Genomic DNA, 23308 nt, shown 5'->3' on the forward strand with positions numbered 1-23308 from the left:
GCACCAACCAACAGCTGCAACCTGAGGTCGCCAGCTACAAGGAAATGCATGAAAAACGTACACAGAAACAACAACAAAAGCGATACTATGACAGGTCAGCGAGACCAATGCCACCACTGATCGACGGAGAGTCAGTTAGAATCCAGGAGCAAGGCCACTGGAAACCATCAGTCGTCATCCAGCCAGCTGACACTGAACGTTCATTTCACGTCCGCACCGCAGGGGGAGCGGCCGCCGCAATCGCCGTCGCCTACTTAATACAATAGAACAATACACTGACGAGATGAACTGTTCCCCTGACAGAGAAAGTGATGGACTAAACGCACACACTTACCTGCAACACCACAAGAACTGTTGACTGACACAGAAGCATGCTCAGCATCATATCACACAAAGTCAGGAAGAGAGGTCAAGCCCAGAGCTGTCCTAAACCTGTGAAATGTCAAAGGGTGTTGGCAGATCGCTGCCCTAAAAGAGTTCCAGACTGTAAACTTGTTATTGAAAAGTTGACTTGAAATGCTTTGGTATTGTATTTGTTTGAAATGTTAAGATGTCATTGCTACAGTGAATCCTTCATAACAGTATGCTGAATCATTGTTTCAGAGTCTGTTATGTTGATTCAGTTGGTGCAGTATTCAGTATAAATGGTTACTTACCTTGAATTCAAACTACAGAGCATGTATTCAAAAGAAACACTTAGAATATGTAAATCATTTTTATTTTAAAAGGGGGGATGTAATATTAATGTGTAAACATACTGAATTGTAATTGGAAGCATTTTACCCCCGTATCATACTGCGCTATGATTGGTTAAGACCACCCAGGTGGAGAGGTCATCTTAATTTGATCATGGTATGAGACACTGAACATGCCAGTTATAGCTAGCTAATAAATACATATCCTGTAGTACTGCATTTTATTATTTTGTACAAAGCATGCAAAACAAAACAAGGACCGTACAAATAATTGTATGTGTGGGGTACAAAGATGAGGTAGTTATTAAGAAATCATGTTAAACACTATTATTGCATGAGTCCATGCCAATTATTATGTGAATTGTTATGCACATTTTTACTCCTGGACTTATTTAGGCTTGTCATTACAAAGGGGTTAAATACTTATTGACTCGACATTTCAGCTTGGAATTGGTTAATAATTTTAAAAAATGTCTACATACAAAATTCCACTTTGACATTATGAGGTATTGTGTGTAGATCAGTGACACACAATCTCAATTTCATCAATTTTAAATCCAAACTGTAAGTAACGGTGTGAATACTTTCTGAAGGCACTGTACAGTAGCTAGCTAAATGCATTGTTGACTACACCCTAGCTAGACTACATCAACTAACGTGGCTAGCTGTCTTGAGAGCCTGAAATCGCCAGTCTTACCTTCAGCAACATCGTCATCAATCGCTCCTTTGACTTGAGAAAAACACCACTGCACATCATTGCCCCCGCCGCCGGCTCCTGGAACCCCACAAACAGAGCAACGCTTTAGAACTCAAAAGCTGCATCGTGCATGGCTTTGATGTCAACGATTAATGTGAATCTTCTATATCTAGTTAGCAAGCTTTTATCTAATCTAGTAACGTTACTGACTAACTTTCCAGAATCAGAGAAGACCACCATTAAGCAATTTATTGACATCATTGTTTGGTAGCTTCAATACAGAGAAAGTGATAGCAAATATAGAAAGTTAGTTAGCTAGTTAGTTAGTTAACATTAACTAACTAGCTAATGTTGTTGGTGGGTGCAGTTCACTACTATAACTTTATATCTAGCGGAAGCATCCGATACGCCGGAGAACATGCAGGGTACACGCCCAACTCGGGGGAGGCTAATGTTAGCTAGCTAGCTTCTCTCCAAATGGCAAGAAAGCGGACAATATACACATAAACAACTTAGCAAATGTATGGGCGATAAACAAGCCCCATTCCATTTATGCATAAGACATTATTAGCTTGCTAGTTAACTTTACCTGCCATGGTGAGAGTTAATCTCTGTCGAGGGCTTGGTTGGGGCCCTTGCTTATCTTTCCAGTTTGCCGGGCTAGGGTGTGTACAAGCAGAATCTCACTGAGAGTGCAAGTGAAGCAATGGAGGGTGTGGCTCTTTTCCCCTGCTATTCTTCAACTTCTCCTGTCACTTATCTTGCTAAGCAATGCTTTGACAATCAGCAACGCTTCCTCGGATCACTTTGCAACTATTATTTCCCTCTCACTGCTTCTACTTTCAAAATGGCGCAACCTGGTCCTGCACTGACGTCAGTGAGAGGCAGGTGCGCGCTTCCCAACAGTTTAAAGTGATTCCATATCCAAAACAGGCCCCTTTCGAATACTAAATAATATCCTTCCTCCTTTCCTTGACGGAATCACTGATCTGACAAATGGTCGGTGATCCACTCCTATAGTACAGATCCACTACATAGTTGTCTATCATCAGAAAGAGCAGCGACCATCCTTGCTATCACCAATCAGAAAAATGCATTGGAAAGCATTCAACAATAATACCAGCTATGATTCAAACAGGTCATCCAATAACCTGCGGCCATCTTTGTGGTAGTAATTGGAAGTTAAAATGTTAATGCAATTTAAAATTCAATGATGTACCAGCTAAATTACACTGGTCTGAATAGATATGTCCATTCTATGAATTCTATTTCTATGATTGAAATGACACCCACCCTGTAGTATGCTGTGTCTCTATCGATGGGGGGCACAACACAAACACCTCAGATGATGGAAAATAATAGGGTCTAAGCTACAACATTTGCAGATTTTTTGTTGTTGTTGAGTTTATGCATTTTTAGATAATTGATGTAAAAGGTCAAAAAATGACCACATTTTATTTAAAAAACAATAAATTATAAAATAGTTTGATAACCCTGTTTGTAAGCTTTTAAATTATATAAATCTCAACCTTTGTGATGAAGACAATTATGTCTCATGGCATACGGGTCAACTTTGAGCACCTCTATCTTCTAAATGTTTTGGCATTCAGGTCCTTTCTGACCACTTCTACCATGGACAAAAATGTATGGAAAGTTTTGTTCCAATCAAAAGGGGTGTGGTCAAAAAGTTGTTGAAATCAAATGGAACAACCCTATGTTATTGTTTAATGTTATTAATGGTATTAGAATGGTGTGGTGAACAACAACTTTCCAAACATTCCGCTAATTTAAATGAATGTGGGTAAGTTTTTTACAATTGGCTCATTCATCCCCCTCCTCTCCCCTGTAACTATTCCCCAGGTCGTTGCTGCAAATAAGAACGTGTTCTCAGTCAACTTACCTGGTAAAATAACGGTAAAATAAAAAAAATGAAATAAAAATACATTTAACTATTAGTCAAAGGTATTCTATATAATATATCTCATGCGATGAACCCAGTATCCTGATTCCTGATTTCCATCAGGGAGAAAATAGAACAACTTCAACCACAAGATGGCAATAATGTAACATGTAATCTGTGTTTCCAAACTGGTTCTTCCATGCCTGGCAGGCAAGAGGGCAAAACAACACTTCAACACAGCTCTACCTTCCCCTAGTAGGTAAAAGCTGTGTGTACCATAGTAACATAGATGCCAGCCATTATCCATATGTCATATACCTTTTCAATCCAGGAGGCTCTTCTTGATAAACATGTAAATCATTTGTTACACTCCCCAGCAATCCCATTTCACTAAGGTTATCAAAGAAAGGTAGGCTACAGACTCGAAAAGCATGTTACTTATATGTGGAATCTATCTTTGTTCCAGTTCATTTACAGCTCGGACAATTTCTCTTTGCTGTACAATGATAAAATATATGCCTAAATCATATTTATGAGTTTGATTCCACCAATAGGGCGGCAGGTAGCCTAGTGGTTGGAGCGTTGGACTAGTAATCGTAAGGTTGCAAGATTGAATCCCTGAGCTGACAAGGTAAAAATCTGTCGTTCGGCCCCTGAACAAGGCAGTTAACCCACTGTTCCTAGGCTGTCATTGAAAATAATACTGTGTTCCTAACTGACTTGCCTAGTTAAATAAAGATTTAAAAATATATATATTATTTGTTTGCTTCAAAGTGTGGTGATGTATGTTATCCTTGTGGTAAAGTCTGACAGATAACATGACTGAGACTGTTGCCTGTAGCCTACTCTCTTGTACATTATAATGGGCTGCATAATGTTTCTTCTGCACAATACCCCTGATTGGTTGTAATCTGCAATACCGCAATCTCATGTTGCCAAATCTATTCATTATCCTGATCTCCCCATCTATGCAAGTCATTAAATGTCAATGAGAGTGAAGATAGACCTGCATGTTGGGAATTAAATATTAATGTCCAATCACATTTGATTGAACTTTTGATAACTTTACAAGTTAAATAGATAACTTTGATAGAGGACTCATTAAGTGAGTGTATTCAGCAGAAAATTGAAAATGACAGTGCAGGAAACCACATAGCATCCAGGCCTACCAGATGTGCACCCAAACCAGCCTTCATTTCCCAGAGCCTATGGTTATTTCATTAAAGCAGGGTTCCCCAATAGGCGGCCCGCAAATCATTTTTGTTGTTGGACATAAAATACTAAAATCACCAGGAAATCAGCTCAAAGTGACATATTTGATTGGATCCCAATGTAATCAAGAATCAAGAAATGATTCTATATCTGTTCCGGATTCTTGTAGTCAATTTGCAGTGTACAAATGATTTAGAACTATGTTCCGGCCCCCGACCATCCGCTCAAGGAAAAAACGTAGTTGGGGACCCCTGGATTGAAGGGTTAGATCATTCACAGCACAGTTTTGGTTCTCCTTCAGTAAAGCTTGAAAGATAATTTAGTTTACTGTTTTGTCACTAAATATATGCATACTGTTTGTGAGTATGTACACTTAATAGGCCAAGTTATTGACTTTCTGAAACGAGTTCCAATATGCGTGAGAAAATACTTTCAGGTGTGATGTTTGGTACGGCAGAGATTAATCCTTCAAACCTTTTAGTTTACAGCAGTACCTGTAGCCTATGCTTTGTTGTCTGAAATATTAATTTCAAATACACAGTCACCTTCATCCTAATGAAGACTTAGCCCCCTCTATGATTAGAATAGATGAAGAGGCCGTAAGGTTTCGATAATGTCACGACTTCCACCGAAGGTGGCTCCTCTCCCTGTTCGGACGGTGCTCGGTGGTCATCGTAGCCGGCAAGCTAGCTGCCACCGATCCATTTTTCCTTTTCGTTTGTGTCTGTCTGGTTTTTCCTTACACCTGTGTCCTATTAGTTTATTCGGTGGGTTTATTAACCTCCGCGTCCTGCTATTCTTTGTGCGGGATTATTTGTTGTTGTTGCTGTTAGAGGTGCGGGTTTGCGCCACTGTTCTTTTTCTTCTTACGGTCGTTGTACCGTTTTGGACTGTTTAGGAGTAGAGGTTTCTCCTCCGTGTGTTGCGTTTATTCCCTGTGTGTGGCGACTTCGTTTGGGCGTGTTCCGCCACCTGTTGTTGAGTAGTTTGGTACTTCTAATAAACAATTTTACTACTGGGACTTCCTTGCTCTCCTGCTTCTGACTCCTGCACCTCGCTCCTCTTAGGAGGCACATAACAGAATCCCGCACCTGTAAAATGGAGTCAGCAGGAGCTGACGCGCTCTCCACTTCCATGGAGGAGCGTGTGCAACACCACACCACCGTTCTCCACCGTCTGGGGACCGCCATGGATCAAGTGATGGCGACGATGGAGAGATGGGAGAGGGGTGGCCTCTCTACCCCTCCACCATCCACACTCCAACCAGCACCACCACCTTCTCCGGCGTCGTCCGGCCCCAGCGGTACTCGGCTCGCGCTCCCGAGGGAGTACGATGGGACGGCTGCCGGGTGCAAGGGGTTCCTGCTCCAGCTGGAGCTTTACCTGGCAACCGTTCACCCGGCTCCTTCGGGAGGTGAGAGCGTGAACGCCCTCGTCTCCTGCCTGTCAGGCAAAGCTCTGGAGTGGGCCAACGCGGTCTGGGACCAGACTCGGCGAGGGACCACTACCCAGAGTTCACCCGCCGCTTCCGGGCCATGTTCGACCGTCCACCTGAGGGTCGAGAGGCGGGTGAACGTCTGTTCCATTTACTGCAGGAGACGAGGAGCACAGAAGACTTCGCTCTGGAGTTCAGGACCTTGGCCACCGGCGCGGAGTGGAACGACAGGGCCCTGATTGACCACTATCGGTGCAGTTTACGTGAGGACGTCCGCAGGGAGCTAGCATGCAGAGACGCTACCCTCACCCTGGACCAGCTAGTGGACATGTCCATAAGGTTGAACAACTTGCTGGCTACGCGCGGGCGTCCGGATCGGGTCCTGTTGGTTCCAACCCCCAGCGCCTCCGCTCCAACCCCCATGGAGTTAGGGGGTGCTGCAGTGAGGGCGATCGGAGGAGGATCCTCTTCCTGCACTAGGTGTGGTCGGAGAGGGCACACTGCCGACCGGTGCTGGAGGAGCTCGTCTGGGAGTCGAGACGGCAGGCCGAGCACTGTTCGGACACCCCAGGTGCGTCAGCACCAGGCTCACCCAGAGCCCCCTGTTGGTCACATGTATGTATTGATTTCTTTCCCTGAGTTTTCCCCCCATTCCCAGCATAAGGCGCTAGTAGATTCAGGCGCAGCGGGGAATTTTATGGACCGCGGTTTCGCGCATAGGTTAGGGATTCCCCTGGTTCAGATGGACAAACCCTTCCATGTGCACTCCCTAGATAGTCGACCGTTAGGGTCAGGGGTGGTCAGGGAGGCCACGGCTCCACTGGACATGGTTACGCAGGGGGGTCATGAGGAGAGAATTAGTCTCTTCCTCATTGATTCTCCTGCATTTCCGGTGGTGCTGGGGATTCCCTGTTTGGCCTTTCACAACCCCACTATTTCGTGGCAACAGAGTGCTCTAAAGGGGTGGTCAGAGGAGTGTTCAGGTAGTTGTGTGGGAGTTTCCATAGGTGCAACGACGGTGGAGAGTCCAGACCAAATCTCCACCGTGCGCATTACCCCAGAATATGCCAATTTGTCTTGAGGGCGACCCAATTACCACCTCATCGACGAGGGGATTGTGCGATAAACCTCCTGGTAAACGCCACACTTCCCAGGAGTCACGTGTATCCCCTGTCACAGGAGGAGACGGTGGCTATGGAAACATATGTCTCTGAATCTCTGAGGCAGGGGTACATTCGGCCCTCCACTTCACCCGCCTCCTCGAGTTTCTTTTTTGTGAAGAAGAAGGAGGGATTTCTGCGTCCGTGCATTGACTATAGAGGTCTAAATTCCATTACGGTGGGGTACAGTTACCCGCTACTTCTCATCGCCACGGTGATTGAGTCTTTTAACGGAGCACGCTTCTTCACAAAAACTGGATCTCAGGAGCTCGTATAACTTGGTGCGTATCCGGGAGGGAGAAGAGTGGAAGACAGCGTTTAGTACCACATCTGGCCATTATGAGTACCTCGTCATGCCATGTGGGTTGAAGAATGCTCCAGCCATCTTCCAATCCTTTGTAGACGAGATTCTCAGGGACCTGCACGGGCAGGGTGTGATGGCTTATATCCATGACATTCTGATATATTCCGCCACACGCGCTGCACATGTGTCTCTGGTGCACAGGGTACTTGGGCGACTGTTGGAGCATGACCTATACATTAAGGCTGAGAAATGCTTGTTCTCCCAACAGGCCGTCTCCTTCCTGGGGTATCGCATTTCAACATCAGGGTTGGTGATGGAGTGTGACCGCATTGCAGCCGTGCGTATTTGGCCGACTCCCACCCCGGTAATGGAGGTGCAGCGGTTCTTAGCGTTTGCCAATTACTACCGGAGGTTTATCCAGGGTTTTTGGCAGGTGGCTGCTCCCATTACCTCACTGCTGAAGGGGGGACCGGTGCGTCTGCGGCGGTCGGCTGAAGCGGACAGAGCGTTTTGTCGCTTGAGGACTCTGTTTACCGAGGCTCCCATGTTGGCTCATCCGGATCCCTCTTTGACATTCATAGTGGAGGTGGACGCATCCGAGCCTGGAATTGGAGCCGTGCTCTCACAGCGCTCGGGGGCGCCACTGAAGCTCCACCCCTGCGCTTTCTTTTCGAGGAAACTCAGCCCGGCGGAGCAAAACTATGACATGGGGGACCGGGAGTTGCTGGCAGTGGTAAAGGCTCTGAAGGTGTGGAGACATTGGCTTGAGGGGGCTCAACACCCTTTCCTCATCTGGACCGACCACCGTAATCTGGAGTACATCCGGGCGGCGAGGAGACTGAACCCTCGCCAGGCAAGGTGGGCTATGTTTTCACCCTATTCAGATTTACGATATCGTATAGACCAGGTTCCCAGAAAGCTAAGGCAGACGCATTGTCCCGTCTGTATGATACAGAGGAGCAGTCCATCGATCCCACTCCCATACTTCCGGCCTCTTGTCTGGTGGCACCGGTGGTGTGGGTAGTGGACACGGATATCGAGCGGGCATCTCAGTCAGAACCTACTCCACCTCAGTGTCCAGCTGGACGGCAGTATGTCCCGCTTGGTGTTCGCAACAGGTTGATTCGGTGGGCTCACACGTTACCCTCCTCTGGTCATCCGGGTATCGATAGGACGGTGCGAAGCCTTAGGGGAAAGTACTGGTGGTCCACTTTAGCTAAGGACGTGAGGGTTTATGTCTCCTCCTATTCGGTGTGCGCTCAGTGCAAGGCTCCTAGGCACCTGCCCAGAGGGAAGTTACATCCCCTCCCTGTTCCACAGCGGCCTTGGTCACACCTGTCGGTGGACTTCCTGACCGATCTTCCTCCGTCCCAGGGCAACACCACGATCCTGGTCGTTGTGGATCGGTTTTCTAAGTCCTGTCGTCTCCTCCCTTTGCCCGGTCTCCCTACGGCCCTACAGACTGCGGAGGCCCTGTTTACTCACGTCTTCCGGCACTACGTGGTAACTGAGGACATAGTTTCTGATCGGGGTCTCCAGTTCACGTCCCGGGTTTGGAAGGCATTCATGGAACGTCTGGGGGTCTTGGTCAGCCTTACCTCGGGTTTTCACCCCGAGAGTAATGGGCAGGTGGAGAGAGTAAACCAGGATGTGGGTAGGTTTCTGCGTTGTATTGCCAGGACCGGCCAGTGGAGTGGGCGAGGTACGTTCCATGGGCAGAGATGGCCCAGAACTCACTCCGCCACTCCTCAATTAAACATTCACCCTTTCAGTGCGTGTTAGGGTATAAGCCGGTCCTGGTACCGTGGCATCAGAGCCAGACCGAGGCTCCGGTGGTGGAGGAATGGGTGAAGCGCTCGAGGGAGACCTGGGAGGCCATCCACGGGCACCTGAAACGGGCCGAAGGGCGGCAGAAAGTGAGCGCTGACCTCCACCGCAGTGAGGCCCCGGTGTTCGCACTGGGCGGACCGGGTTTGGCTCTCGACCTGAAACCTGCCCCTCCGCCTGCCCTGCCGGAAGCTGGGTCCGCGGTTTGCGGGGCCATTTAAAGTCCTGAGGAGAATAAACGAGGTGTTATAGGTTACAGCTCCCCCCCTTATTACCGTATTAACCCCTCGTTTCATGTGTCTCTCCTCAGGCCGGTGGTAGCTGGTCCGCTTCAAGAAACTGAGGTACGGGAGGTCCCTCCACCCCCCTGAACATCGAGGGGGCCCCGGCGTACACAGTGCGATCCATACTGGATTCCAGGTGTCGGGTGAGGGGCCTGCAGTACCTCGTGGATTGGGAGGGGTACGGTCCGGAGGAGAGATGCTGGGTGCCGGCGGAGGACGTCTTAGACCCATCTCTGCTGAGTGAGCTTCACCGCCTCCATCCAGATTGCCCTGAGCCTCGTCCTCCAGGTCGTCCTCGAGGCCGGCGTCAGGGGGGGGGGGGGGGGGGGGGGGTACTGTCACGATTTCCACCGAAGGTGGCTCCTCTCCCTGTTCGGGCGGTGCTCGACGGTCGTCGTCGCCGGCCTACTAGCTGCCACCTACTAGCTGCCACTGTCAGGTTTTTCCTTACACCTGTGTCCTATTAGTTTATTTGGTGGGTTTATTAACCTCCGCTGCCTGCTATTCTTTGTGCGGGATTATTTGCTGTTGCTGCTGTTAGAGGTGCGGGTCTGCACCACAGGTTTTTTTTCTTCTTACGGTCGTTGTACCGTTTTGGACTGTTTAGGAGTAGAGGTTTCTCCTCCGTGTGTTGTGTTTATTCCCTGTGTGTGGCGACTTCATTTGGGCGTGTTCCTCCACCTGTTGTTGTGTAGTTTGGGACTTCTAATAAACGATTTTGCTACTGGGACTTCCTTGCTCTCCTGCTCCTGACTCCTGCACCTCCTTCCTCTTAGGAGGCACAAAACAGATAATCAAAGGGAATATGTCATCTGACATTTTAGGCAGTCACAAATGTACTGATTATTTTTTCCAGAGATGACAAAAACACTTGTAAAATCAGCTTTTATTAATAGAGATATGTGCCAAACCTTCATTGATATCATCTACTGAATAAAATCATATGTTCTGTTGGTTTCCAAGGACTGTCAAGAACAACAAAAACAGCAACAACTACAACAACAACATTGTAAAAGTATTGTGGCCAACAACATTTTTCACATGCTCACGTGTTTTCTTCTATCAGTGATATTAAATCCATAAGCAACAATTATGTAATATATAAAAGCTTTGTATCAATTTATGTTTTTTTGTGAAATATTCACAGGTACCAACATTTTTTTGCAAAAGCTCCCGAAGGTTAAAGGTTTTGTCAAAATGTTATGTTTTATTAAAATCGTTGAAATAGTGTCACGCCCTGACCGTAGATTGCTTTGTATGTTTCTATTTTTAGTTTGGTCAGGGTGTGATGTGGGTGGGTATTCTATGTTGTAGGTCTAGGTTTTCTATTTCTATGTGTTTGGCCTGGTATGGTTCTCAATCAGAGGCAGCTGTCTATCGTTGTCTCTGATTGAGAGCCGTACTTAGGTAGCCTGTTTTCCCACTTTTGTTTGTGGGTGGTTATTTTCTGGTTAGTGTTTGTTGCACCTGTCAGAACTGTTCGTTGGTCGTTTTGTTGTTTTTGTTCGTGTATTCATCTTGATTAAAAGTAAATATGGATACGTACCACGCTGCACTTTGGTCCTCCCCTCCTTCTCCCGACGACAAACGTTACAAATAGATATCCTCTGGATATTCCATCTGCCTGTCCTGTGTGTTTTTTTTTACATAGACTCAACAGTGAGCCCTGCAACTGCTAATGGTTAAACAAGATGTCTTTGTGTAATTTTGAAAGGAGAGGAAAATCAAGGAATTTTCTGGAATAAGTTTCCTTTGTTTGACTCTGTTTCCTTTATGAAAGTTACTTTTTGAATACATGTTTTTAATAAAAGACAAATGTATTGCTTCTTCCATATGTTTTGGTTTATGTTGCCTTCTTTGCTTACACTGAATGTAAGGCGACATCAAGGTCACCCCAGACTCCTTTGCTCCCAGCCAATATTACTGTACTGTATGATATTAGAACATGTTCTTATTAATTACCCAATTGAGTCACTCCATTTATAAAAATAGATTGTTTTGCCTTTGACCTTCACAGTTTTTCCTGTGCAGAACTTTGTAGTCCATGTGATGTATAGTTAATGTCCTACTAGAGACATTTTTTAAGGACTTGAAAAATGCATTTTGGATTTTTTTCTTCTTCACATCCACAGATGTTGTATGGAACTGCTGAAGTAAAAACAGTCACTAAACATCTTATGGTGAAATTGGTTGTCCGTAGCCCCAAGAAAAAGTGGTAATTTGAAATTGGAGCAAGCAAGTGTAGTCTACGTAGTTATTTAAAAAACAGAATTTACAGCAATCCTTCCACAAGCCGACCGGTGCCTGGAAGGGATGGCATTACCTATTCATCAGAAGAGACTTGCCACTCTCTATGGAAATGAAATGCTAAAACATCCAATCACTTCCTGGAGTTGCAGAACTTACATGACATGTGCTCAACCTCATCCTTGGAATTATAATTGTCTAATGTATTCTCTTGCATATTTGAATGTTGTTTTCAAGTGGGCCATACCACAACCCAGTTCACAAACAGGGATGACATAGTATTAAACAAAGTATTGATAAAATTCTCCAACAAAAGAGGCATATCTTGTATGTGAATAAATCCTTAATAGTATGATGGCACAAAAGGAGCGATTAAGAGAGTTGGAAGATAGCTTATTCAATATTGTTCATGTTTGTGAGGAGTATGCATCTCTGTTGACAGAGGTGTCATGCCAATAGGAGGCACAATGGCACGTACCCCCTCAGATTTGTTCTGTTTTAAAAAAAATCCAAATGTTGAATGAATTACTAAACTTCATTTTTAAGACCACATTTCATCATCATTATTTATTTTTAAAAATATAGCTGTCAACGTTTGGTTGCAGAGATGTAGCGGAGTCAGGCGCATGACACAGGTTTGAGCAACACAACTGAGTTTACTCACAAAAAATACAAGCAATATTCCAAATAGGAAAATACATACAAACTAACACCTACTACAAACACTAAGACACCAACAATCATGGACAGAATAGAAATGTATTCCAGAGGGTTAACCTGTTGGGGATGGGGGCGCTGTTTAGACTATTTATGCTAATTTGGCTAATTTTTTAAACGGCTTCCCACAAAATCCTTGATCGTACAATATGCATATTATTATTATTATTGGATAGAAAACAGTCTATAGTTTCTATAGGAGTTGAAATTTTGTCTCTAAGTGGAACAGAGCCCATTCTACAGCAATTTCCCTGACATGGAGTCAGATTTGAGAAATGTTGGCCACTCTTCTGAAGTCAGTTAAAAGGGCACTGTCGTTGCTATGACTATACGGACACTTCTTACGTCTTCCCCTGGATGCCTTTACGTGATGACGATTCCAACGGGGTCGATTGCGCGTTCACAGGCCCTACAAATGAAAAAACCCTGAAGCTAGTCATTCTTTGGGAGCTGCGTCATGAGCCTAGAGGACACCGGCGCGCACCTGTTCCAAGCGTTAGTTTAGCCTGTTATATTTCTCCGGTCATCTTTTCACTCGTTATAGGAGTTAAAAACATCATAAGGTAGTTAATTTAAAGCGTTTTATAGCAATTTATATCCGTTTAGTGCGATTTTGGGACATTTATTTTTGCAACGATGTGAAAAGTTGGGCACGCTTTTCAGTTCATCCCGAACGCAGTTGACATTTCCACATGGCAAGAGGACAGCTTTCCACCAAAAGACGATTTCTCCCAAGAAAGGATCTTTTGCCCAAGATACTGATGGAAAAACAGCTCAAGGTAGGACATTTTTATTATGATAAATCGTGTTTCTGTCGAAACATTTTAGTGGCTTAGGACGCCATGTTTTTTGACGTAGCTTCGCTTGGCGCAAACTGTATTGAAAAGTAAGGATAAATTAAAAAATGTAATAACGCAATTGTATTAAGAATTAAATTGTCTATCAATCCCTGTCCACCCTATATTTTTTAGTCACGTTTATGAGTATTTATGTATAAGAGTAGATCACTGTCTAAGTGGCGCAAGGACTTTTTCTTTACCAGCTTGTCTACATTTCACATTGTCTAACCATGATTTTGGTGGCTAAATATAAACATTTTCGATCAAACTGTATATGCATGTTGTAATGTGATGTTACAGGAGTGTCATCGGAAGAATTCTGAGAAGGTTAGTGAAAAAATTAATATCTTTTGGCGATGTTGACTTTTATCGCTCACTTTGGCTAGAATCAATGCTGGGCTGCTAATTGCTATGTGCTAAGCTAATATAACGATTTATTGTGTTTTCGCTGTAAGACACTTAGAAAATCTGAAATATTGTCTGTATTCACAGGATCTGTGTCTTTCGATTCGTGTATGCTGTGTATTTTTACGAAATGTTTGATGATTAGTAAGTCGGTAAACACGTTGCTCTAAGTAGTTTTTCTATTCCATTTGTGACGGTGGGTGCAATTGTAACCAATGCCATCTACCTGAAATATGCACTTTTTTCTAACAAAACCTATCCCATACCATAAATATGTTATCAGACTGTCATCTGATGAGTTTTTTTGTTGGTTAGGGGCTATAAATATCTTAGTTTAGTCGAATTGGTGATGGCTACTGGTGTTGGTGGACAAATAAAAGATGGTGGATTATGCTAATGTGTTTTTAGGTAATAGATGTACATCTTTACATATTGTGTCTTCCCTGTAAAACATTTTAAAAATCGGACAAGTTGACTGGATTCACAAGATCTGTGTCTTTCATTAGCTGTATTGGACTTTAATGTGTGAAAGTTAAATATTTTAAAAAAATATTTTTTTTGAATTTCGCGGCACTGGTTTTTCAGTGGGGGGGGGGGGGGGTGTGCCGCTAGCGCCACGCTGATCCTAGACAGGTTAAATAAGGAACATGATATGGGAATTGAAACCAGATGTGTGTAATACAGACAAAACAAAACGAAAATGAAACATGGATCGGTGGTGACTAGAAAGCCGGTGACGTCGACCGCTGAACACCACCCGAACAAGGAGAGGGGCCGAAGTCGTGACAGTACCCCCCTACCCCCCCTTGACGAGCCGCACGCCGACACCGGCCTGGAGTGACGGCCCGGAGGACGGGACGCAGGGCAATCCGGGTGGAGACGGTGAAACTCCTGTAGCAATGAAGGATCTAGGATGTCCTCCACCAGTACCCAGCATCTCTCCTCCGGGCCGTACCACTCCCACTCCACGAGGTACTGAAGGCCCCTCGCCCGACACCTTGAGTCCATGATGGCTCGTACGGTATACGTCGGGACCCCCTCGATGTCCAGAGGGGGCGAAGGAACTTCCCGCACCTCAGACTGCTGGAGCGGACCAGCCACCACCGGCCTGAGGAGAGACACATGGAACGAGGGGTTAATACGATCATCAGGGGGGGGTTGTCCTGCCCGTTACTCTCGGGGTGGAAAGCTGAGCTAAGGCTGACCGAGAACCCCAGGCGTTCCATAAACGCCCTCCAGACTCTAGACGTGAATTGGGGACCCCGATCAGAAACTATATCCTCAGGCACCCCGTAGTGCCGGAATACGTGGGTGAACAGGGCCTCCGCAGTTTGTAGAGCGGTAGGAAGACCGGGCAAAGGAAGGAGACGGCAGGACTTAGAAAACCGACCCACAACGACCAGGATCGTGGTGTTGCCCCGCGACGGGGGAAGATCCGTCACGAAATCCACCGATAGGTGTGACCATGGTCGTTGTGGAACGGGAAGGGGTTGTAATTTCCCTCTGGGCAGATGTCTAGGTGCCTTGCACTGTGCGCATACCGAACAGGAGGAAACATAAACCCTCACGTCCTTAGCTAAAGTGGGCCACCAGTACTTCCCAGCAAGGCAGCGCACCGTCCGACCGATGCCAGGATGACCAGAGGAGGGTGACATGTGAGCCCAACAGATCAAACGATCGCGGACATCAAACGGAACATACAGACGCCCAGCTGGACACTCAGGGGGAATGGGCTCTGCACGTGACGCCCGCTCGATGTCCGCGTCCACCTCCCATACCACCGGTGCCACCAGGCGAGAAGCTGGAATTATGGGAGTGGGATCCGTGGACCGCTCCTCTATATCATACAGCCGGGACAGTGCGTCTGCCTTAACATTCTGGGAACCTGGTTTGTAGGATAGGGTGAAAACAAAGCGGGTGAAAAACATGGCCCACCTTGCCTGGCGAGGGTTCATTCTCCTCGCCGCCCGGATGTACTCCAGATTGCGGTGGTCAGTCCAAATGAGGAAAGGGTGTTTAGCCATGCCTTCAGAGCCTTGACAACAGCCAACAGCTCCCGGTCCCCCACATCATAGTTTTGCTCCGCTGGGCTGAGCTTCTTCGAAAAGAAAGCACAGGGGTTGAGCTTCGGTGGCGTACCCGAGCTCTGAGACAGCACAGCTCCTATCCCAGCCTCGGACACGTCCACCTCTACTATGAATGCCAAGGAGGGATCAGGATGAGCCAGTACGGGAGCCGAGGTAAACAGAGCCTTCAAGTGACCAAAAGCCCTGTCCGCCCCAGCTGACCACTGCAGTCGCACCGGTCCCCCTTCAGCAAGGAGGTAATGGGAGCCGCTACCTGACCAAAACCCCGGATAAACCTCCGGTAGTAGTTGGCAAACCCTAAGAACCGCTGCACCTCCTTTACCGTGGTTGGAGACGGCCAATTACGCACGGCTGAAATGCGGTCATTTTCCATCTCAAATCAAATCAAATCAAGTTTCATTTATATAGCCCTTCGTACATCAGCTAATATCTCGAAGTGCTGTACAGAAACCCAGCCTAAAACCCCAAACAGCAAGCAATGCAGGTGTAGAAGCACGGTGGCTAGGAAAATCTCCCTAGAAAGGCCAAAACCTAGGAAGAAACCTAGAGAGGAACCAGGCTATGAGGGGTGGCCAGTCCTCTTCTGGCTTTGCCGGGTGGAGATTATAACGGAACATGGCCAAGATGTTCAAATGTTCATGAATGACCAGCATGGTCAAATAATAATAATCACAGTAGTTATCGAGGGTGAAGCAAGTCAGCACCTCAGGAGTAAATGTCAGTTGGCTTTTCATAGCCGATCATTAAGAGTATCTCTACCGCTCCTGCGGTCTCTAGAGAGTTGAAAACAGCAGGTCTGGGACAGGTAGCACGTCCGGTGGACAGGTCAGGGTTCCATAGCCGCAGGCAGAACAGTTGAAACTGGAACAGCAGCAAGGCCAGGTGGACTGGGGACAGCAAGGAGTCATCATGCCCGGTAGTCCTGACGCATGGTCCTAGGGCTCAGGTCCTCCGAGAGAGAGAAAGAAAGAGAGAAGGAGAGAATTAGAGAGAGCATACTTAAATTCACACAGGACACCGGATAAGACAGAAGTACTCCAGATATAACCAACTGACCCTAGCCCCCCGACACATAAACTACTGCAGCATAAATACTGGAGGCTGAGACAGGAGGGGTCAGGGGACACTGTGGCCCCATCCGATGATACCCCCAGACAGGGCCAAACAGGAAGGATATAACCCCACCCACTTTGCCAAAGCACAGCCCCCGCACCACTAGTGGGATATCTTCAAGCACCAACTTACAATCCTGAGACAAGGCCGAGTATAGCCCACAAAGATCTCCACCACAGCACAAACCAAGGGGGGGGCGCCAACCCAGACAGGACGATCACGTCAGTGACTCAACCCACTCAAGTGACGCACCCCTCCTAGGGACAGCATGAAAGAGCACCAGTAAGCCAGTGACAGCCCCTGTAAAAGGTTAGAGGCAGAGAATCCCAGTGGAGAGAGGGAAACCGACCAGGCAGAGACAGCAAGGGCGGTTCGTTGCTCCAGAGCCTTTCCGTTCACCTTCACACTCCTGGGCCAGACTACACTCAATCATATGACCTACTGAAGAGATAAGTCTTCAGTAAAGACTTAAAGGTTGAGACCGAGTCTGCGTCTCTCACATGGGTAGGCAGACCATTCCATAAAAATTGAGATCTATAGAAGAAAGCCCTGCCTCCAGCTGTTTGCTTAGAAATTCTAGGGACAATTAGGAGGCCTGAGTCTTGTGACCATAGTGTACGTATAGGTATGTACGGCAGGACCAACTCGGAAAGATAGGTAGGAGCAAGCCCATGTAATGCGTTATAGGTTAACAGTAAAACCTTGAAATCAGCCCTTGCCTTAACAGGAAGCCAGTGTAGGGAAGCTGGCACTGGAGTAATATGATCAAATTACTTGGTTCTAGTCAGGATTCTAGCAGCCGTATTTAGCACTAACTGAAGTTTATTTAGTGCTTTATCCGGGTAGCCGGAAAGTAAAGCATTGCTGTAGTCTAACCTAGAAGTAACAAAAGCATGGATTAATTTTTCTGCATCATTTTTGGACAGAAAATGTCTGATTTTTGCAATGTTATGTAGATGGAAAAAAGCTGTCCTTGAAACAGTCTTGATATGTTCGTCAAAAGAGAGATCAGGGTCCAGATTAACGCCGAGGTCCTTCACAGTTTTATTTGAGACGACTTTACAACCATCAAGATTAATTGTCAGATTTAACAGAAGATCTCTTTTTTTCTTGGGACCTAGAACAAGCATCTCTGTTTTGTCCGAGTTTAAAAGTAGAAAGTTCAGCCTTCCACTTCCTTATGTCTGAAACACAGGCTTCTAGCGAGGGCAATTTTGGGGCTTCACCATGTTTCATTGAAATGTACAGCTGTGTGTCATCTGCATAGCAGTGAAAGTTAACATTATGTTTTCGAATGACATCCCCAAGAGGTAAAATATATAGTGAAAACAATAGTGGTCATAAAACGGAACCTTGAGGAGCACCGAAATGTACAGTTGATTTGTCAGAGGACAAACCATTCACAGAGACAAACTGATATCTTTCCGACAGATAAGATCTAAACCAGGCCAGAACTTGTCCGTGTAGACCAATTTGGGTTTCCAGTCTCTCCAAAAGAATGTGGTGATCGATGGTATCAAAGGCAGCACTAAGGTCTAGTAGCACGAGGACAGATGCAGAGCCTCGGTCTGACACCATTAAAAGGTAATTTACCACCTTCACAAGTGCAGTCTCAGTGCTATGATGGGGTCTAAAACCAGACTGAAGCATTTCGTATACATTGTTTGTCTTCAGGAAGGCAGTGAGTTGCTGCGCAACAGCTTTTTCAAAATTTTTGGATAGGAATGGAAGATTCGATATAGGCCGATAGTTTTTTATATTTTCTGGGTCAAGGTTTGGCTTTTTCAAGAGAGGCTTTATTACTGCCACTTTTAGTGAGTTTGGTACACATCCGGTGGATAGAGAGCCATTTATTATGTTCAACATAGGAGGGCCAAGCACATGTAGCAGCTCTTTCAGTAGTTTAGTTGGAATAGGATCCAGTATGCAGCTTGAAGGTTTAGAGGCCATGATTATTTTCATCATTGTGTCAAGAGATATAGTACTAAAACACTTAAGTGTCTTGTAGCAGTATTAATTAGAGAAAGGTAAAGAAGATTTTGTTCGGGCGCCAGGCAGGTATTAACCCTGCCGAAAGGAAAATAGTAGAACAGCGAGAGTACCACTACCAGACCCACACACATCAACAGAAGAGACTGCCTAGAGTGTAGCCTGTTGACCAGATAGCCAGCGGAGAGAAAAAAAGAATACACACCCTATAGATCCCACATCACATCAGTCCTTCCTCAATTCTTGGTAACCCCACCAAACATACCTCATATAACAATAATGGCAGAGCAAATAAACAGCAACTTCATACAATAATGAATGAACACAGTCATCACACAGAGGATTTGCAATAGTTTGTATTTTCTTCCCTGGGAAGGAGTGCAGAGGGTATGAATGTGTGGTGTTCATATACACACTAGTCCAGCTCCAATGAAACTTCAATGTACTTAGGAAATAGAGTCGGTTTCAGTGTAAAGCACTCGAACATAGCGTGAAGAGAAAGAGAGAAAGAGAACAAGAGAGGGCTTAGCTGTGGTCTTGAGGTTGCAGGTGTACGGTCTGTCTGTCCGATGGTATGTTGGGTTGTGGTTGAACGCTTCGCAACAAATGTTGCTACTAATCCATTTGATCCATAACCATCGCGGTCCCAAATGAGAACAACCACGTCGTCGAGCGATCACACCGAGGATTGATTCAAAAAACTGTACAACCACATATAGTGAAGACAAACAAAAAAAACTCTGCAGCATAGCACACACAAACCAAACTGTCGCGCCAACAAGAGCTCTCCCCAATAGAGCTTAACGAGCTCTTTTATCTCCTCCTTCCTACTGCTCATGCGCTCTTAAAGTAGCAGCGCACTTAAGTGCAGGATTTCGCCACAGTCTCTCTTGATCCTAGGTCCTGGCAGAGTTGTGCAGACTCAGGACAGCTGAGCTTTGGAGGAATACGCAGATTTAAAGAAGAGTCTGTAATTTTCTTTCTAATGATCATGATCTTTTCCTCAAAGAAGTTCATGAATTTATTACTGCTGAAGTGAAAGCCATCCTCACTTGGGGAATGCTGCTTTTTAGTTAGCTTTGCAACAGTATCAAAAATACATTTTGGATTGTTCTTATTTTCCTCAATTAAGTTGGAAAAGTAGGATGATCGAGCAGCAGTGACGGCTCTTCGATACTGCACGGTACTGTCTTTCCAAGCTAGTCGGAAGACCTCCAGTTTGGTGTGGCGCCATTTCCGTTCCAATTTTCTGGTAGCTTGCTTCAAAACTCGGGTATTTTCTGTATACCAGGGAGCTAGTTTCTTTTTCCCCTGACGCGGAAAAGCGGTACCCTAGGAAGGAGACGGACTGTTGGAAGAACAGACATTTCTCCGCCTTGACGTATAGGTCAAGCACCCTGCGCACAAGGGACACATGCTCGGCGCGAGTAGTGGAGTATATTAGAATGTCATCTATATACACCACTACACTCTGTCCGTGCAGGACCCTGAAAATCTCATCCACAAAGGATTGGAAGACTAATGGAGCATTCATTAACCCATACGGCATGACAAGGTACTCATAGTGCCCAGAAGTGGTACTAAATGCCGTCTTCCACTCACCCCCCCCCCCTCCCCCCTTCCCCGATACGCACCAGGTTGTAAGCGCTTCTGAGGTCCAATTTTGTGAAGAAGCGCGCCCCGTGCAATGACTCTGTCATACTGGCGATGAGATGTAGCGGGTAACTGTATTTTACCGCAATCTGATTTAAACCTCGATCGTCAATACACGGGCGTAAACCTCCATCCTTCTTCTTCACAAAAAAGAAACTTAAGGAGACAGGTGAAGTGGAAGGCCAAATGTATCCCTGTTCCAGAGATTCAGCGACATATGTTTCCATTGCCGCCGTCTCCTCCTCCTACAGATGATACACGTGACTCCTGGGAAGTGCAGCGCCTACCAGGAGATTTATCGCAAAATCCCCCTGTCGATGGGGTGGTAATTGAGTCGTCTTCTTTTTACAGAAGGCGAGTGCCAAATCGGCATACTCGGGGGGAATGTGCATGGTGGAAACCTGGTTTGGACTTTCCACCATAGTGGCACCTAAGGAAACACTTACACACCTCCCTGAACACTGACAGGACCATCCCTTGAGAGCCCTCTGTTGCCACGAAATAATAGGATCATGAGCGACCAACCAGGGAAGGCCCAACACAACAGGAAACGCAGGAGAGTCGATCAGGAAGAGACTAATTCTCTCCTCGTGACCCCCCTGCGTTCTAATAGCAATGGGAGCTGTGACCTCCCTAATTAGCCCCGACCCCAAAGGACGACTACCTAAGGCATGTACAGGGAAGGGAACATCAACAGGAACAATAGGGATCCCTAATCTATGTGCCAAGGAGCGGTCAATAAAGTTCCCAGCTGCGCCTGAATCTACTAGCGCCTCATGCTGGGAATGCGGGGAAAACTCAGGAAATTCTATAGGTAACCACATGTGTGCAACAGGGGGCTCTGGGTGAGTTGTGTGCCTATTCACCTGGGATGACCCACCAGTGCTCCGCCTGCTACCTTGACTTCCTGGAGAACCACCCCAGCACCGACCAGCAGTGTGCCCTCTGTGGCCACAGCTGGTGCAGGGAATGGTCCCCCCTCCGGCCCCCCCTCATAGCAGCTCCTCCCAACTCCATCGGTGTTGGATCCAAGGTGCTGGGAAATGGTATCGGACGGACCCCGATCCGGACGTCCGCGGGAAGCCAACAGGTTATCCAGCCGGATAGACAAGTCCACCAGCTGGTCCAGGTTGAGAGTGGTGTCCCTGCAGGCTAGCTCCCTACGAACGTCCTCTCGTAAACTACACCTGTAGTGGTCGATCAGGGCCCGCTCATTCCATCCCGCACCAGCTGCCAGAGTTCTGAAGTCCAGTGCGAACTCTTGAGCGCTCCTCATCCCCTGTCTCAGATGGAACAATCGCTCTCCCGCCGCTCTCCCTTCAGGTGGATGATCAAAAACTGCCCGGAAGCGGCTGGAGAAGTCCTCGTAGTCATCCAGAGTCGGGCCTTCCCTTCCCCAGATGGCGTTGGCCCACTCCAGGGCTTTCCAGTCAGGCAGGAGATGAGGGCGCTCACTCTCTCGCGTCCCGAAGGGGCCCGGCTGAACAGCTGCCAGGTAGAGCTCCAGCTGGAGTAGGAACCCCTGACACTCGGCAGCTGTTCCGTCATACGCTCCCGGGAGCGAGAGACGAATCCCACTGGGTCCTGACGACGGAGGGGTGGACATCGGTGTAGGTTGAGGTGCGGGTGGAGGTGATGATGTTGTATTTACAGGAAAGCCTCTTCTCTCCCATCTGTCCATTGTTTGCAGCACGCGATCCATGGCTGTCCCGAGACTTTGTAACATGGTCGCATGCTGCTGGACGCGCTCCTCTACTGGGAGAGAAGGGCTGGCTGCACCTGCTGACTCCATTTGAAAGGTCCGTGATTCTGTCAACGTTTGGATGCAGAGATGTAGCGGAGTCAGGCGCAGGACACAGGTTTGAGCAACACAACTGAGTTTACTCACAAAAAATACAAGCAATATTCCAAATAGGAAAATACATACAAACTAACACCTACTACAACCCCTAAGACACCAACAATCACGGACAGAATAGAAATGTATGCCAGAGGGTTAAATAAGGAACATGATATGGGAATTGAAACCAGATGTGTGTAATACAGACAAAACAAAACGAAAATGAAACATGGATCGGTGGTGACTAGAGAGCCGGTGACGTCGACCGCCAAACACCACCCGAACAAGGAGAGGGGCCGACTTCGGCGGAAGTCGTGACACTAGCAACTGTAGTTGTGGAGGAGGCACACTGACTGGACCAGACAAAGACTACCCCCCTTAGATATGCTGGGCAGGACGTTAGATACTCTAGTGTGTGCAGACAGGATTGTCAGTGGAGGATGAGAGAGAGTGTTGTGTGACCGTTTGATTTGATTTTAGCTGCCGGTGATGGACAGGACTTCCAGGAGGTATGTTTGTACATTTATTTGATCAAGCTACTGTATGAATTCCATTGATTCCTGCTTGATGAATGAATACAATGAAAATGTTTTGTTGTTTCTCTGTAATACTAGCCACCTAGCAATTAGCCAGCTAGATCTCCCATCTTCATAACTAGCTACCAAGCCATTTCAGGCTATCAATTAAGTTAGAGTAGCTTGTCTAACTATCTTAGCTGGCAAAATTACTTTAATTATTGGGTTATGATACTATATACCAGTGTGGCCATTGTACTAAAAGTTCTTAAAGAATCAATGTGTATCATTAATTAAAATGACAATTGAACAGGTAAAGATGCATGCTTCGAAAACCTACTCAGAAAAATATGTATTTTTTACATAGAATTAGGCATAATTATGTATCT

General features: G+C 46.4%; 1 protein-coding gene across 1 annotated transcript in view; it reads right to left on the reverse strand.

Annotated features, from left to right (window-relative positions):
- The window catches only part of LOC129826259 (serine/threonine-protein phosphatase 2A 55 kDa regulatory subunit B alpha isoform-like), a 30525-nt gene extending 28097 nt beyond the window's left edge, over positions 1-2428 (reverse strand). The window contains exons 1-2 of the mRNA XM_055886789.1: positions 1982-2428; positions 1393-1470 (exon numbers count right to left, since the gene is read on the reverse strand). Of these exons, the coding sequence (XP_055742764.1) occupies positions 1393-1470; positions 1982-1988 (85 nt within the window). The 5' untranslated portion in view covers positions 1989-2428. The remainder of the gene's footprint in view (positions 1-1392; positions 1471-1981) is intronic.
- Positions 2429-23308: the final 20880 nt, after the last annotated feature.

Source organism: Salvelinus fontinalis, chromosome 28 (assembly GCF_029448725.1).
Source record: "Salvelinus fontinalis isolate EN_2023a chromosome 28, ASM2944872v1, whole genome shotgun sequence".
In the NCBI taxonomy this organism is placed as follows: Eukaryota; Metazoa; Chordata; class Actinopteri; order Salmoniformes; family Salmonidae; genus Salvelinus; species Salvelinus fontinalis.